General features: G+C 39.1%; 1 protein-coding gene across 2 annotated transcripts in view; it reads left to right on the top strand.

The window, feature by feature from the left end:
• The first annotated feature begins 1,676 nt into the window (after positions 1-1,676).
• Positions 1,677-18,888, top strand: part of LOC149547099 (ER membrane protein complex subunit 8/9 homolog) — a 62,747-nt gene continuing 45,535 nt past the window's right edge. Inside the window, exons 1-4 of one of the 2 annotated variants that reach the window (XM_089791512.1) lie at positions 1,677-1,811; positions 16,009-16,066; positions 16,170-16,367; positions 16,521-16,762. In XM_089791512.1, coding sequence (XP_089647638.1) covers positions 16,559-16,762 — 204 coding nt within the window. In that variant the 5' untranslated portion in view covers positions 1,677-1,811; positions 16,009-16,066; positions 16,170-16,367; positions 16,521-16,558. Of the gene's footprint in view, positions 2,637-16,008; positions 16,067-16,169; positions 16,368-16,520; positions 16,763-18,888 lie in introns of both variants that reach the window. The other variant, XM_089791513.1, reaches the window with a different exon arrangement.

Below are 18,888 nucleotides of genomic sequence, written 5' to 3' on the forward strand. Positions count from 1 at the left end.
AACAATATTCTTTGTTATAATATAGATTTCTATTTTAATCAATTATTTATAATACCACTTTCAAAATTTTAATTAATTTCTTAAAAATTTAAATTAACTAATTATTTAATAAAATTATTATATTAAGATAATTAATTATATCTTAATTTTATAATAATAAATTAACCTAGGCAAGAGCCTACACCACAATGGTAAATTGTGAGCATCTTATCTGAGAGGCCCTAGGTTTGACTCTCCATAAAATTAATAAATAATAATAATTAATCACATCAAATCTTGGCTTTGACCTCTTACTGATAAAAAAAAAAGAAAAAAAAGTTAATCCTAAAAATATTAAAATAATGACTAAGATTACAATATTTAATAATAATAACTATAATTACAATTTCTAAACTAAATTTTAAATAATTGTTTAATTAATTAGTGGTATCCTTCCACTCCTATGACTAGTTAAAAGCCCAAGCTAGGGCATTGGTGGCTGGTGCCCCATCTTCCGATGGTTGATACTCTCAATCAACATTGGCATTTGCATTCTTCTCATAAGACTTGGAGTCTTAGATTTGCTACTGTCTGACATACCATCATGGAGCCCAAGATTGCTTACTTTGCTTGGTGTCTCCTTTTCTAGGGTCTGTCTTTAGGCCCTCAGATTCGGCATCTGGGAGTCTCAGATCCTAGATGCCCTTTTTGTGGTTAGCCTGAAAGCTTCCTGCATATTTTTTGGTTTTGTAGGCGAGCTCAGAACTATTGACTCTGAATCCTTAATTTTTCAAGCCTTTCCATCCAGAGGCTTTCACTTGGCATATGGTAGTTCTGAGAGATCTGCCCAGAATTCCTTTTAGATATGCCTAGATTTGGCATGCTTTCAGAATGGAGGTTTTGTTTACTATTTGGAAGGATCGTAATGTTGTTTTATTCTCTTACAACTTTCTTGATATACATGTTGCTTTGTACTCTAAAGCACATATCTGTAATAATGTCATGATGCAGATTCAAGTACAAAATGACAAAGTTGCATTGGAGGTGGCTCATCTACAGAGTTATTTGTTCATTGGGGAAATACCCCTTGCCTCCAGATGCTTTGTCCAGTGACTGCATTCCTCGCGGACGATGGCGAGGCCAGAGTAGATCTACATGTTGCTTGCACACTCCTCGGTTGCATTCTCATCGCTGCTCACCTAGTGGTGGTTTTGGTGGCCATCACCGCTTGGCCTCGCCTCCACGAAGGTTGGGCTTGGGCTAGTCCCCATTGGCTCCTGCTGTTGCCCCTGATTCGGGTTGGCCATCTGCACAAAGCGACCCCAAGTGGGCTTTTCCTCGATTGAACTTAGCCATTTCTTTGCCCAGGCCAGAGGGAGATAAAGAAGCTGATGTTGTTGCTCATGACGATTGGACTCCCCGTGAGCCAACCAATAACCCCAAGGACTTCTGGGGTTCTGATGATAAAGACCCTCCTTTACTTGACAATGCTCTTGTAGCCTGAGGGCTTTTTGTCTTTGCTTAATATTTTTTTTGATGAATAATTGATTATGCAACCTTGTGCCAAGTGAACTCGCAGAATAATCTTGTATCCCTCGGCTCCTTTTTTCAGAAGATGTATCTTTAAATTATAATTAATGAAAAATGTCTACTCGTGGAAAAAAAATTAAAAATAAACATAATAATAATAATATTAGAAATTAATAAGGACCAGAATTAGGCAGCCCGGGAAATTGGACTACGAGCTCAATCATCTTCACCACGGAAGAAGCTTCCAAAGGCACCGTGGCTTTATATCCGAGTCCGTGCTGATGATTTTGAAACCCCAACCTGTAAGTATCAGTTTTCATTTTGATTGCATTTGCAGTGAAGATACTGTTCCTCATTAATCTCATATTATAGATTTCCCTATCGATTGCAAACCATTTTTATTTCCATTCTACATAGCTCCCTTGGTGGCTTGTCAGATTTCTAATTTGCATTGATTGCATTTGCAGTGAAGATACTGTTCCTCATTAATCTCATATTATAGATTTCCCTATCGATTGCAAACCATTTTTATTTCCATTCTACATAGCTCCCTTGGTGGCTTGTCAGATTTCTAATTTGTGTGTGCACAAGGGCGCTTTATAGCGGAGGATTTTCCTGGTCTGTTAAGACTCTAAACGAATGTGCTATATAAATTCATCAATTCCGTCCTTAGATCCTGAGTTATCTCCGAAGGTATAGAGTCAAAGCTAATTTATTTGAGCTGCGAAAGAAATTTCCATTCGGCCTTTGGGGGCTGGACTGTATTTGGATCTTAGTCGCGAGAAACGAAACCTATATTAGGTTTTTCACATTTTTTAAAACCTGCAACCTACCCATAGCAGCGAATAGCCATTGCCATTAGTAATCTATTTGCAAGCAAAAATTGTGACAGGAGATGCCTCCCACCAGAAAGGGCTCCATTTTGTGGCCATTGTCTAGTTGCAGAGAAATATCCTAACTTCTCTTCTGGCTAATTCATGTCGAAACGTGGAACACAAGTTCTTGCCTGCCAGGTGACAAAGTCGACGTAAATATGTTTATCTAGCCAGAATGAATTGAAAGTAAAGAAGGGAGATTGGGAATCGAATTCGGAGCATGCATTCTGGAGTAACAGGAAGTTTTAGAAGGTAGACATAATCGGAGACACCACCCTAAGAAGAGAGCTTCCCCTAATTTGTGCTCGCAAAATTTATTTTTTATATAATGAAACACCTCTCTGTCCTGTGAGATATTTTCATTCTCTTTTTCGTTGCTTTTATTGGAAGGATAGCATGCTCGTCTGCCTCTCTCTCTCTCTCTCTCTCTCTCTCTCTCTCGAGCGCGCGCGCGCGCGCTATGCCTCCGGCTAGCTAGGTGTGTGTACCCGTGCTATGTCAGGTCTCCTTGCCTTCCTCCTTACAATGCAACTTTTACATTATTGCTGTATTTTTCTGCCTTTTTGTTGTAGAATGAGCGGAATCTGACATCACCTTCTGTAAGCCTAAGGGAGATACCATCCTTCATGGTAACAAAACAGAGCAAATTAAGTTCCAACTCAATTTTTGGTCATCCATGAATCTGCATATCTCATCTCCATTTTCTTTCTTAAATGTCTAATGCATATGAACTTTTGCATTCGTAAATTTTGAGCTTTACCTCTGCCTCCGCCAATGTTTGTAGTCTTTGCATTTTCAATGGGAAATTGTTTTGTGGTCGTTCTGTTTATTGTGTCATGTTATGTGCTATATTATATGAACATATGCACAAATATCCCAACTCCAAAAAGATTTGTTGTAATAGTAATACCTAAATCCCCAAAACGAAACTATCAGCTTCATTTTTTAGGCATATTCCAATCCAGTCGCTCCCCTATACTGCTCATATTCTCAGTTACATTTATAAGCATTAACACAATTTTCTTTCTGAAAACTCATTAAAAATTGGTTTTGAGCTCAACAGATCTTGATTTACAAGCCTTCATGTTCTCAGTTGCATCAATACGCACAATCACACAATTTTCTTTCGGAAATTCATTAAAACTTGGTTAAGTCTTAAGTGCCTCATTCTTCCATCATTTTCCATCTTGTTGGATATTCATATAGTATTTTGTCATCTATGAAACCTTTTATCAACTATCTAATTAAATTGTCAACGAAGGCATCTGTTCTTTTTTTACTGTATTACCAAAGAAGTCCGTCTAATCCACCTGCAGCAGGTGAAGGATAAACTACTAAATAGAGATTCAATGCCTCAAATATCATTTAAATGAAGTAAATATTATCAAAATGAACAATAAAGTAAATGAACAATAAAGTAATTTGTGTAGTACAGAACGACAACATTGTTTACTGGTTGTATTGTATTTGTTCATCCAAGTCCTAATTCAAGTATGCTGTTCTGTAATTTTGACAGTTATTTCTGTTTGAATGACTACATCGTCTTTTTCTTCAACACATAGTTTTCTACACTTTCAGTTAGTAGAAATTACCATTGGCTACTCTAAACCTTTCCCTCTTACCAGATTTCAGTACCATCAAAAAATGTGTTTAATGGTTGAAGAATACAGATGCTGAACCAGAGAAGAATAAATAATCTTTTTTACCTTGATAAGTCTGTAGCACTTTTGACTAATTCTTCTGAATGAATTTTATCATATACCTGTCTCAAATAATGATACTGACCTATGTAGGGTTATCTTGCTTTCAGGCATTTTTTGAATATGATTTTTACTAGTATGTATGATCTCACTTATCAAAACACCTTATTGAGATAGGGGCCGTAGAAGTTTTGGTATAAATTTGAGTTGCAGATAAAAATGTATGTCATGATGAATAATAGTGTCATTTCCCTTCAACAAAATTGACTCTCCAGCATCACAAGTTCTATGCTTATTCCCATTCAGCCTCAAATGCCCTTCTTCACCCTTATGGTATTGTCTACAAAAACAGTACTTTGAGTTTGATCTATTTTCTTAACAAATGATCCCATAGCGTAATTCTTTAAGATTTAAGCTATAAAATAAATCCTTATTTTAGTAATAAAAGAAGAGGGCCTCCTAAGCATACAACTTAAATCGGATTGTTGAGAAGACTTGAACTGTAAGAGAAATAGCCATCTAGGTCAAGTATTCAATGATCTAGATCCCTTTATTTTGTTACCAGAGGGAAAAATTAGTCTCAAAAAACAAAGATAATCCCTTCTGAAGAAGCTTCTACATATTGGTAAAACCTGCATAGGAAAAGAATTATCATGGCAATCTTTTTATTTTCGGAAAAAGAGGGGTAAAAATTTATTAAGACAGAAAGGATTACAACTAGGAGAGCTCAACACAGAGCTCTGTCCTGAGCAATGAGTTCATCAAATTCTTGCACCAGCTCAAAGGGAAGCTGCCCCCTATCCATAATATTCTAGCCCGGAGCATGACCAGAAGCCCATTTGGCCAAACAATCAGCAGCTCAATGCCATTCACAAGGAATGTAAGTAAACCTAATGAACTCAAGAGAGGTACAAAAGAGAAGAGTCTGATTAACAACAGTGGTGAGCTGCCAACTAACATCCTCAAGCTCTTGCGAGGAAAGCAAGTTCACCACCACTTGGGAGTCAGACTCATAGATAATCTTGCGCCATCTCCACAAACAATACTGTTCCACAACACATAAAATGGCCCGAGCCTCCATGAGATTGTTAGTGTAGTCACCCTTATGCACTGAGAAAAAGAATTTAACTTCACCAAAACTGCAATGAGCCACTCCCCCAATACCAGCAGGGCCTGGATTCCCCTGGGAAGAAACATCAGTGTTAATTTCCAGAACTCCATGGGGAGGCGGAGTCCAATGCCCCTCCTGATTCACCCGTCCTTTCCTTTGTTGCTGAGGCTTCTTGGGCACTCTTTGATACCATTGAGCTGCAACCCCATCTTGAAGGTGAAAATTGAGGCGATTACATATAGCAAGGTCAACCAGATCCATACCCCCATCTAGCGCACACTTCACTTGAATAGTCTCCTGAAGAGAATGTGCCACAAAAAGATGCATAACACCAATCCCAACATCTTGGAAGATTCGACGATTCCTCTCCAGCCAGATATGCCAAAGAATGAACGATGAGCCAGCAATCCAAGCAGCATGGAGAGGAGATGACGTAGTGCAAGGCAGGAGAATCCCCAAAGGAGATGTCCTAGCCCCCAACAAATAACCACACAATGGAAACACAACACAAGATACACAATTTGATACCAAATGCAACTCTTTATTCATAAAATAATTGTTTACATGCAATGTGTCAGGCTATAAGGCCTTCCGGGTTACAGCCAAGTACAAAGCAAGTAATAGTCCTGCAAGATCCCTCAAGATTCAATCCAAATACTAGCTAGTCCAGATCCACACTCTAGTAGAAACCTCCAAGGAAATCTCAACTTGTGCTCGCAAGCCCACCAAGCAACCTCCTTGTTTCTAAACCTCAACCACTAGCTCTTCTCACAAACTCGCAACTCCATCGCAATCTTGCTATAAACTGCCTCACATTCGGCGCTCTGTCCACAGACTCAGGAAAACTCACCCTTTAGCTACTCCATGCTAAACTCAGGATCTAATCCCTTTGAATGAATTAATCACTCTATGAATTAATGCCTAAAAGACTCCACAAGACCCCCTAATTATACCCAATTAAGCCACAAGTTGGCCTAGCAATTACAAATTAAAATAAACCCCTCATATTAAATATATGTTGAGCCACAACAAAAATTAAATACCCATACATAAATTAAATGTCAAAAGTTGGCTCACAGACAACTCGACACCAACAGAAACCAAGACCAAGCCAAGCACTAGTAAAACCAAGCATTGCTAAGCTCCCACAAGCATTGCCGAGTTCCAATGCATGCCAAGTGCAACAGACCACCAGAGCATGTCGAGCACCAGCCCTTCTTCGACCAAGTATCAGTCGAAGCACCCTCCAAAGCAACTATCGAGCCTCCTTCCATGAACTCCAAAGTAGCCACTGAGCGAACCCAAGATGCTCTTGCATTAGATTCCCCAGGTAAATAGAAAAGTGTGTCGCACACTTTGATGCCCAAAGAAAGATCAACAACCGTCTGCATCTTCACCAAGGCTTCCACTCCAACACGGACAAGAAAACCAATCTGCACATCATCTACATCTGCATCGTTCTGTCAAACACCAGAATCTCAACCATCCAATTAGCATGCTCACTCCTAGGAACAAACTAAACATAATGCTTCAACATCAAATCCTAATCCACATCAACAACTAGTGAATCCACATCAGTAACAACAAACTCCACATCAACAACAATATGTAGATCTCCATCAACACATGCCAAACTCACAACACCAACAATCTCATTGCTCACAACAATATGCTCTGCAATATACAACTCTTCACCAATAGCAACCGGATCATCCACGACCAAGTGCTCTACAATTTCCATGTCAGACTCAACCAACTGATCATGAAAACCAACCTCCATCCCAACATCAACAAGGTTAGGAATATCCTCAGCAACAGTCTCAAGTTGGTTTGCAGGTTCTGCATCAAGCTCTACAAACTGATCAACAAAACCACCCTCTTCCACCTCGACCTTGCCATGCCATCTTCTCTCTCGAACAAGTCTCTTAACTAGCCAGATAACTCTCTTCCGAATCGGTAGACTCCAACTCCACAAACATCCATGGAATGCCTTCCTCACCTCGTCCTTAACTCGATCAGCCATGCTAGCTTCAAACCGAGCAGACATCTCAGGGTCCAATCCTCTCGGAGCCATCTCGCAAGATCTTTGTAAATCTTCTGCAACAAATTTGTCCCACGCTACTTGTGATAAACCGAAATTGTTTGCAAGTCAGATCGCAACCTGCCACCTCGCATGAACAATCAGGAACCACATCACAAGTCCACGACCATGGATTTATAACCCACAAACTCTTTTGTGATCATGCCTCGACAAGATCAACCTTCCATCTTCGCAACCATAAATCCATCTGCATGTCCTCCCAAGGTCCTGGTGCAAACTGCCTCAACTTTGGCAATCTGTCTACATGCTTAGGAACAACCTTTGCTCTAATACCACTTGACGCAGTGCAAGGCAGGAGAATCCCCAAAGGAGATGTCCTAGCCCCCAACAAATAACCACACAACGGAAACACAACACAAGATACACAATCTGATACCAAATGCAACTCTTTATTCATAAAATAACTGTTTATATGCAATGTGTTGGGCTGTAAGGCCTTCTTGGTTACGGCCAAATACAAAGCAAGTAATAGTTCTGCAAGATCCCTCAAGATCCAATCCAAACACTAGCTAGTCCAGATCGACACTCTGGTAGAAACCTCCAAGGAAATCTCAACTTGTGCTCGCAAGCCCACCAAGCAACCTCCTTATTTCTAAACTGCAAGCACTAGCTCTTCTCATAAACTCGCAACTCCACCACAATCCTGCCGTAAACTGCCTCACATTCGGTGCTGTGTCTACAGACTCTGGAAAATTCGCCCTTCAACTACTCCACGCTAAACTCAGGATCCACTCCCTTTGAATGAATTAATCACTCCATGAATTAATGCCTAAAAGATTCCACAAGACCCCCTAATTATACCTAACTAAGCCACAAGTCGGCCTAGCAATTACAAATTAAAATAAACCCCTCATATTAAATATATGTTGAGCCACAAGTCGGCCACAACACAAATTAAATACCCATACATAAATTAAATGTCAAAAGTCGGCTCATAGACAACTTGGCACCAATAGAAACCAAGACCAAGCCGAGCACCAATAAAACCAAGCATCGCCGAGCTCCCACAAGCATTGCCGAGTTCCATAGACCATGCCGAGCTCCCAGACCATGCCGAGCTCCCAGCCAATGCTGGGCTCCTAGAGCATGTTGAGCTCCTAGCCAATGTTGGGCTCTGAGACCATGTTGAGCACCAGTCCTTCTTCGACCAAGCACCCTGCAAAGCAACTACTGAGCCTCCTCCCATGAACTTGAAAGTAGTCACCAAGCAAACCCAAGATGCTCCTGCATCAGGAGAAGACTTGGAGGGAGCACTGCCCAAGTGGGCCCAGAACTTAGGCAAAGAGGAAGCATGCCTACAAGAGCAACCCTAAGCACTCCACCAAAGGTGCCATAATTGAGTAGAAAAGGAGCAATGGAAGAATAGATTGGAGACAGACTCCTCCCCATTACCACACTAAACACAATAAGAGGGGCCTTGAAATCCATGTTTACAATGATTATCCCACGTAAGACAGCGGTTGTGAGCCACTATACACATGAAAAAATTGCACTTGGACCAAGAAACTTTATTCCAAACTTGCTTCCACCAAGGGACCTCAACATCCTCGAATAATTGTCTAGTTATCTCCTGATACCCAGCAGAGACATGATATATACCAGACAGGGTACCTCCCCAAGCCAAAACATCTGTTCCTAGCAAAGAGAAACACTCCCTAGAGACCAAAATATGAGAAAGCTCCTGACGATCCACCTCTGTGCCTCCAGGAGGCCAATCAGAGGAGTGCTTCAATCTGTAACCAACAACAGGTCTCCCTTGATAAGGAGTCTTGTAATGAGCCACTTTATCCCATCCAGCAGCATGAAAAGAATCATAGAGAGTCTGAAGATGAGGGTACATGGATAATATGGATGGGAATCCATCCCAAGCATTAGACCAAAACAAAGCCTCAGAGCCTCCCTTACATATCCAGAACAAATCTCTCTTGACTAACTCAATACCAGTCTTTAGAGTATGCCAGACCATAGAGCCACGACCTTCAAGAGGAAGTGCAGAAATAGAGCAAGGATCAGCACCACGAAAATATTATGGGTTATAATACGAGCCCAAAGTTGATGTTGTCCAGATCACCATTGCCAGTAAAGCTTAGCAGCTAATGCTTGACTACTCAAGAGAGCTGATCGAAGACCAAGAGCACTCTCCTTTTTAGGCCTGCAAACAGTCTCCCAGCTAATTAAACTCCATTTAGTGCCACGGAAATTACTACTCCAAAGGAATTGCCGAGAAAGAGCATCAAACTCTTTGAGAAAGTAAACAGGAGCAGCTTGAATCATGCTTCTATAAGTAGGAAGAGCTTGAATAACAGATTGAAGAAGAGTAACCCGAGCAGCAGTAGAAAGCCATCTATGAGTCCAATGATTTACCTTATCCTGAAGCTTGGTAATCAAATTTTGCCAGAAGAGTCGTGGGTGCCTAGAAGCAAACAATAGGGATGACAAGATAAGTCAAAGGAGGCGACCCAATCTGAAACCGGAGGATATCAGCAAACCTTCGCTGAATAGAATCAGGAGTGTTAAAAAAGTAAATGGAAGATTTGTGCTCATTAACTTTTTGGCCTGAAGCTGCTAGATAAATATCCAGAGTATGTCTAAAGGCTTTAGCATCCTTGATCCTAGCAAGACCTGCAAGAGTAGAATCATCAACAAATTGAAGGTGAGAAAGAGTAGGTAAACCATTACCCCACCGCCACCCCTAAATAGAATTTTGGGACACTTGATACTTAATGAATCTGCCCAAGCGCTCAACCATGATGATGAAAAGATAGGGGGAGAGAGGATCACCTTGGCGGAGACCTCAGCAACATCAAATAGTTGAGAAGGTTGACCATTAAGAAGAACTGAAAAAGAGGCAACATTAACACAACTCATAGTCCAACTCACCCAGTCAGAGCTAAAGCCAAGGGTGAGAAGAATATTCCTCAAGAAACTCCATTTAACTCTATCGTAGGCCTTAGCCATATCCAACTTAACAAACGCTGATCGCTCCCTTGAACTAGCCATAGAGTGAATAGCCTTAGTAGCAGTAACCACCCCATCCAAAATTTGTCTTCCAACAACAAAACCACCTTGTTCCTTTGAGATAATAATGGGGAGCCACTTTTTAATTCTCTTAGCAATCAACTTAGTAATGACTTTGTAAACCACATTACATAAGGCAATTGGTCTAAAAAACTCCAATTGATTAGCCCCGTCTCTTTTTGGAATAAGAGTTAAGAAAGTAGAATTCAATGCTCAAAGCATCTGCTTGCTAAAATAGGATTCCTTAACCACCTTCAACAAATCATGATTAATGATGTCCTAGAATTCCTGAAAGAACTCCACTGGGAAGCCATTAGGATTAGGAGCCTTTCCCTTAGGCATGCCAAAGACCACCTCCTCCAACTCTTCCAAAGAGATCGGTCGCATGAGATAAACATTCATTTCTTGAGTAATAAGGGAAGGAATACAAGACAAAATAATATTTTCTTCATTATCAGTAGGAGGAGAGTCCTCAGAGAAGAGGGTAGAAAAGTACCGAGTAGCCTCCTGGAACAAAGTTGGCAAGGAAGTCAGTTGGATACCTTGAGAATTAACCAATGAAGAGATATTGCTCTAATTTTGACGGGATTGCATAGTTTTATGGAAAAAAGCAGTGTTCCTATCACCTTCTTGGAGCCAATCAACTCTAGTCTTTTGCTTCCAAAAAATTTCCTCTTGAAGTTTCATTCTTCTAGAACTCTAGAAGCAAGGGAATCAACCCTTCCAAGATCCTCTGAGAAACCTCGATCTCTAATTTGGTTGGTGATGACATCAAATTCTTCTTGAGCAAGCCTCTTCATTAAGTGAAGGTTCCCAAAACATTGTTTATTCCATATCCTGAGTTGCCTTTTAACATATTGAAGCCTTTTAGAAAATGAAAACATAACAGTACCATATGCAGGAGCGCCATCTCTCCACCAACAAAAAACAAGATCACGAAGAGATGAGTCACGAAGCCATATCAACTGGAATTTAAAAGGTGGATGCTTCGGAATAAAAGCCCTAGTAGCAAAAAATTTGATTGGCCAATGATCAGAACCCCTCCAATCCAGAATTTCCGAAGAGAGAGTAAGGGTGCCACTAACCTAGAAACAAAAAACAAGAAATCTGTCCGGACGTTCTGAGATAGCAGCAGCCTCAGTCCTTCGATTATTCCAAGTATAGAGACCATTAGAAGGATTAACATCAGAGAGGTGCAAAAGCGCTATGTGTTGCCAAAGAAGAGCAGAAGAAGGCCCCAATCTAGCCAAACCACCTTGCTTCTCTTCCAGACTTAAAACTGAATTGAAGTCACCTGCTAACACCCAAGGATGAAAAGGGTGACAATTTCTAACATACTGAATATGCCTCCAAAGTTCCTCCTTTCCCACAAAATCAATAGGTGCATACATATTAGTAATCATGATTACCTCTCTTGAGTCCAAAGCAAAAGCCACCATAGAGAGCTAAGCGAGACAACACCCAACCAAGGGGAGAAATTTTCCGCAGATCCCAAAAATAGACAAATCACCAGCACTGCCCATAGCCCCAACACATTGGCATTGCCCACTTCTCCAAATACTAGAGGCATATCGAACCATAGACTCCACAGAGAGCTTAGTATCTTAGATACAAAAAACATTAGGAGAATGATCAACCACCAAATTCTGAATAGCCTTTTGTCTATGGATGCTATTTAACCCCTTAACATTCCATGAGAGAATTATCATCATTGAGTAGAATGGGGAAAATGAGCATCTGATGGTTTCACTGACCTAAACTCTATCAATATATCTCCTGTGAGTTTAATCTTCTCTTGGTCTATTTTGTGCCCACTTCTTAGAGGAGTAAAGGAAACCCTCTTAAAGGGTCTATGCATCAACTCCAAGGGGAGAGGAGACCCCTTACCCTTACTAGATGCTAGCACATCCTTAACCAGGTTTGCCAGAACAATGTCATTATCTTCCGACACCACAGGTGTCACTAGAGCATTTGACACAGGAGCTACAGGAACCTCACAGTTCTGATGTACCACAACCTGGGAAGCCCCACAAGCGTCATCAGGTGAAAGTTCCTCATCTAGGCAAACTGGGTCAAAAGAGATACGAGGAGGAATACCCTCCTTTAGAACTATACTATCCAGTACCTCAAAGCGATTAAAACCCGAATCAGATAGTCTATCTTTCAAAGGCCTCTTTTGACCACGCCCCTTAGCTCGTGGGTGAGTAGGGGTAAATCCATCCTTATCTTGCATTTGAGCCTTTCCCTTTCCTATAGCATCTAGCTGATTATTCCCTTTGGTTGTATTATCCATCTGAGCTTGTCCTTTCCCTACAACATCTGCCAGACCACCACCATTGCCGGTTGTAGAACCATCCACTCCTTTGGAAGTCAAGTTGCGAGGACACTGACGCTGTAAATGACCATACTCACGACATATCCGGCATCGGAAAGGGAGGGATTCATAATCTAATTGCTGCACCCAGGAAGAAGCCCCAAGACAAATTTCCAAAGAATCTGGTGATGGGTTATTCAAATTAATTTCAACACAAATTCTACCAAAAGAAATAACCTTTTTATCGAGGGATTGATGTGCAATCGTAGTTGGCTTTCCTAGCAAAGCAACAATTTGACGGAGAATGTCTTCTCGCTAGAATTCCAAGGGAAGGTGAGGCAAGCTAACCCAAACTAGCACTGTTGAAGGGAGGTCCTCAGCAGAACTAAATCTTGAATGCCAGGGTTTGACAAATAACCCCACATGGTTGTAGAAATTAGGCCCTCCTTCAAAAACATGATCACAATCAGACATGCATGAGAATACAACAAAAAAATAGCTATTCTCAACCAGCATGATCTCCATATCTCCTTCCACTTGCCATGAGCGACGGATCCATGCCTCGAGTAGATAAGGAAATCTGAATTCCAAGAAATTTGCATATCAAAGCATGCTTGGTCCAATATTCAATGTCCTCCATCACCACTGCTGGAGGAATAACCAAAATAGGGCGATCATGGCTACACGGAAAACAACCATTAACTTTTTTCATCTTGGAGCTCTCCCCTGAATAAAATGATTCAGATCTTGTTGCATGCACAGTTGGAGAAGAACCATCTATCCTCACCAATGTAGAAGAAATCCCAGGCCCTACCATGCAAACAATAAAAACCCCAATCCAAAATTGTTTGCAAATGCTCTCCAAAATCCGGAACCCACACTAACTTTGTCTAGCTGCCGTCAATCCAACAAGAACAGGGAAGAATGTCAGCAAAAAGGGCAAACAACAGACACGGGCTAGGGATTGAGCCCTAGCCCAGCTGGCATCCATCACTCCTCGTCGCTCTCCTCTTCACCGCCTGTTCGATAGAATATACATAGCAAGCAGACTAAACTCCAATATCATGGCAATCGAAATTTGCTAACTTTGTAGAAATTCTTTGCACCACTCAAAATATTTAAAATGTTAACGTAGGGGCTGTCAGATATTAGCAAGCCAGTTTGAACTATTATATACATAAATAATAACAACAGCTGCCAAGTTTCTTGTGGTACAACAAGTTAAACTTTAATTATAAACTATTGCTATGGTTACCTTTTCAATACTTAGTACACCGAAAATGGGTGTGCTCCAATTTTCCCTTTTAGAATAATGAAAGCAGCATTCCTTCTCGAATCCATATATCTATGTCTATTCCAGTTAGGCATGTGGAGGCTACCATTCCAAGATGATTAAAATATTAACATAGGGGGTGCTTGATATCAACAAGCCAGTTTGAACTCTTATACATCTACAATAAAAATAACAACTACTTAAGTTCTTGTGATATGTCTAGTTAAAATTTAATTTCAAACTGTTGATTTGGTTACCATTTTAATAGTTAATAGACCTAAAGACTAAAGTGGATGTGCTCCAATTTTCCCTTTTAGAATTATTAAATCATCATTCCTTCTTGAATCCATATATCTACGTCTATTCCAATGAGGCATGTGGAGGCTGGCTTATCACAGTAGAGCACACAGATTGACAAGAAAGCAGTGGAGGCAAGTGTAGAGGCACACGGATATTATCCACATATGTTACCCCTGCTTTTTCATATTTTAGTTCTAGTTTACTTGGGAAAAATGCGTCTTTAAAAAATTGGTATTATATTCATCTAGGATTATTAACTAGCTATTCAAGAAATTGCTAGTTTTGTTTACAGTCTCATTTTCGTTATATTAGATTATTTTAGTTTCTTCCGATGCTTGTTGAGATACTTTTTGTGTGAAAGTTCATTCGTCTGCCATGTGAAATTCCATTCAATAGCAATATAATTTGGTTGATACCATGCAAAACAAATATATGAAGCAGGATAAATTTATGTGCGACTTTTGAAGAATTAAGCCTTAAATATTTCTCAGACTCTCTAATCTGAAGGAACAAAATCCTACCAAGTGCAATTTGAATGTGCTTTATGAAGCTTAAAATCATCCAACAAACTAAACATATAATATGGCACGCACTGAAGATGATGAAGATACTATGATGCCGTATAACTTTTGATATTTTACTATATGTTTAAAATTCTGCATGCCAGCCACAGAACAAAAAAAATGTTGTTTGGACTGCATTTCCTTCAAAATTGTGGAATGTCGTGACCATTTGAGTAATTCCCATCAAACAAATTTATCCATGATATCAGATTTCCACAATTAAGCCCTGTCAATACATTGTAAGTAAAGATATATCATCTGCAACCTATAATATCATTATTCATGGTGAAGGCTTTCCCATTATGATCTTTATCTGGGTTGAGTTGTAGTCCAACCTGCAGAAGAATATTAGGATATTTATCTGGATCGAATAGTAGCCCAAACTGTAGAAGAATATTATGATTTTCATCTGGGTTGAATTGTAGCCCAAGCTGGAGAAGAATGTGTAGTAGTCTTCACCAGCTATATTATATATCAAGCCGGGATTTAAGGCTCTATTTGGATTGACATGACCTCCGCCATATTCAAATGAACACCTTGGTCATACACAGTTTGGCATAACTTGGAATTCCTATTTATATGCACCTATTTCTCTCAACAGTGGGTTTCATAATATATGCAATCTAGGTTTAATTCACACCCATTTAATTGTATTCTAATGTTGACTTGTTTTTGGACTTGGTATGGATATAGCAACAAATTGCATATTTGGTTTTAGAGATGCTCATGTTTCTGTAGGTGGGTTTCGAATAACACACAATTTGTCACAATTTGGATTTCATATTTCGTATAGTTTCTTTTAGCAGTGAGTTTCATGTAAACGATTCAGGTTTAATTCACACCCATTTAATGATATTCTAATCTAGACTTGAATTTATAATTGGTATGGATTTATTAACAGTTTTTGTAAATACCTCTCAAAATGCACAAAAAGTTTATATGTGTTATCTAGCAGAGCTTGTGCAAGTATTTGCTTGTAAAAACTATTATCTAAATTACCAGTATTATGCTAAAATTGCTAAACTATTACTTTTGGAAAACTAAGAACTTTCACCTTTGCCCATGAATGTAGTCAGCCCTATCACAAGATTTGCTCAAAGTGTTAATTGAATCAGAAAAAATAGGGTTGTTTGATGCAGAAGAGTGTTTTAATACACTAACAATTCTCACACATGTTTTTTGGTCATGCTTGTCTCTGGTAGCACTGACAGAGCTGCACTTTTGTTTTGTCTATGATTTGGCAGGAACCTTGATTGGAGTGGCATATGATCCAAGAGAAATCTGTGATCTCCTAGGATATCGGTAAATAGATTTCCATTTATATGTTTTTAATAGTACTGGCTGTTGTTCAAATTGTTTCACGCACTAATATTGAATCTCTCTATTGGTACATTGGTCTACTCAGGTTGATAATTAGCATATAAGGAGAAAGCACAAGGAAGCAGTAAGCTACACACAATAAAATAAAAACTAAGGAAGCAGGAAGCTACACACAAGACAACAGAAACTAAATATTGCAGACAGGAGGGATTCCAGCTGCACATAGCGTGTTTTAGAATTACTTTATGAATTGATAAAATACTGACACCTAAATCTGCATCAGGTATATTTTCCAAACCAGCCTTTTAAATCCATTTTCAATCCGATAGAGTATTTTGATTAAATAAATTAAGACAAAGAGTCACTTTCAAAACCTATAGAAGTTTAGATCTGCCATAAAATCCACCCTCTAAAGTAGAGTTTGTTATAAAATCAGAACTGTAAGGGACAAGAAGGCAGGCGAAGAAGATCAAGATGGTTGAGAGCAGTTATGAAATAAGCCAAAAAGCTTATGTGAAGCTGGTGCTGCATGCACTGAAGCACAAAACCTCTGCAGTCAATGGCATTCTTATTGGAAGGCTTTCTGATAAAACAGAAGCCTTGGAGATCATAGATGCCGTTCCTTTGTCACATGGGCAGCTGGGACTCTTACCGACTTTGGAGATTGCCACCATTCAGGTAAATTTACAAATATTTTTGCTCTTTTAAGGCACACTCACTAGTCACTTCTCTCTTTAAGGTACACCAATTATATTTTTCCTCTTTTTGTTATTCCATTTTGACTCTGAAGTATGTCTAATATGAAATGAACTCTTATAGAATCAACACTGATTTTATTTGTGCTGATAATCTACTGCATCAAATCTTGAATCCATACAATTAAATAAGTTTAGGGTATTCTTTTAAAACTTAACATCTACAAAAATAATGTTGTAAAGATATAATCACAGTTGGATAGGTATTACAGATCATATCAGCCTTAAGGATGTTAAAAGACATCTTATTTTAGAAATCAGAAGACAGATTGTGATGTTTGGGTCTGGGATCTGTAAGACTATTTATTAATTATATGTTTCAGTTGTTTTAGGGTTATAGATCTTGTTCTTGTCACTTTGAAGCTTCCAAAGTTCATCTACCCTAGCAAGGTTTTCTTATAATTGGGCATAATTTCAATGTCTGTAACGCCCCGCTAGGGAACCCAAAAGAAATTAACCTAAAGTTTCACAAGTTTGTCAAATATTTTTTATTTATTTTAAAGATAACAATTAAATAGCAACAGATATAATAGCAGAAGCAATAACTCACAAAACATACAACCATCATAAACAGATTACATCTCTTAAGGGTCCCATGATGTTAAATCACATTTAAGTTTAATTAACACTAAATCCCATACATAACAAATCCACATCAAAGAATAATCACAAGTACGAATCCATTTAAATAATATACAATTACAGGATGTCACTTGGCATAATTAGAATGCTTAATCATCCACTGTACAAGTCACAGGGTATGAAAAGCTCAAAGAATATATACATCATGAATATAATACATCATCTCATAAGATCTCTGATAATCAAATATAATACAATAGAGTATAACCATCCAACATAAATACAAGATCAGATAGAAAGGAACATCTGCACACATACATCCAGCAATGATATCTAGCGGTCGGATCTCAATGGTATAAGAAAAATGCACTACCACCCAACCTCATGGAACCTAAATGGTCCACTCCCACTGTGCTGAGGAGATAAACTCAAGTCCCATACAAATATCAAAACATAAGTCAAAACCAACATCTAGGTCAAGGAAACACTTGAAAGAAAACTATCTCAAAGGGTACCAAGACACAAGTATCATCTAATCCTAGAGGCAACAAAGACACATAGGAAATCTACTATGCAAGTGGGCAAGTGTCATCGCATGAGCCAACTCTAAGGTTACCTTGGCAACCACTTGAGACTCCGGCCCCCTAGTGTCTCTATGCGGCACTAGTATCCTTTTGTATAGACAAGGTATACTAATGAAGTAAGGTCGCAACCAAGCATCCTCTCTACTCCCATCCTAGCTTGTACTAGCACTCGAAGCATGGGCGAGGAAAAACAATGACTCTTATTAATTCATTTAAAAAATCCATTTAATGAAATGTTATCACTTATTAAAAACAATTTACAATAGGTTACTCAGGCAGCCACTCTGGGCTCCGGCCTCCATTGCAAGCCACTTCCCAACGTACACATAGATTACCTACCCTAGGCTCATAAAAGTATAAATTACAGAATCACAATTTTCACCTCAGCCTTTTACAAAGGACTGGAAAACACCTATGGATAAAACACAAAATTCACCTCAGTCCTTTACAAGCAACTGGAAAGCACCTAAAGACCAATCTTAATATCACCTCAGTCCTATACAAGCAATTGGAAAGCTCCAAAAGATAAGACACAATAATCATCTCAGTCCTATACAAGCAACTGGAAAGCAACCAAAGATAACTGATCGAAGACTCAAAGGTTACACTAGAAAAGTCACACCATTCATCTTAGTTCTATACAAGAAGTTGGAAAGCATCCAAAAGACAACTGATCAAAAACTTAAAGGTTACATCAGGAAAACACACCATTCACCTCAGTTCTATGCAAGCAACTGGAAAGCATTAACAACCAATAGATCAAAAATCTCATCACAGAAAACACGTGACATATCACCATGGTTAGGTATAAAAGATCGTATACATAACAACATCACTGAATAAAAACTTTCCCAAGCTTCTAGTAAACATCCTATATTGGTCA

This window comes from Cupressus sempervirens, chromosome 7 (genome assembly GCF_028749045.1).
Source record: "Cupressus sempervirens isolate cs-2001-9-10 chromosome 7, ASM2874904v1, whole genome shotgun sequence".
NCBI lineage: Eukaryota > Viridiplantae > Streptophyta > Pinopsida > Cupressales > Cupressaceae > Cupressus > Cupressus sempervirens.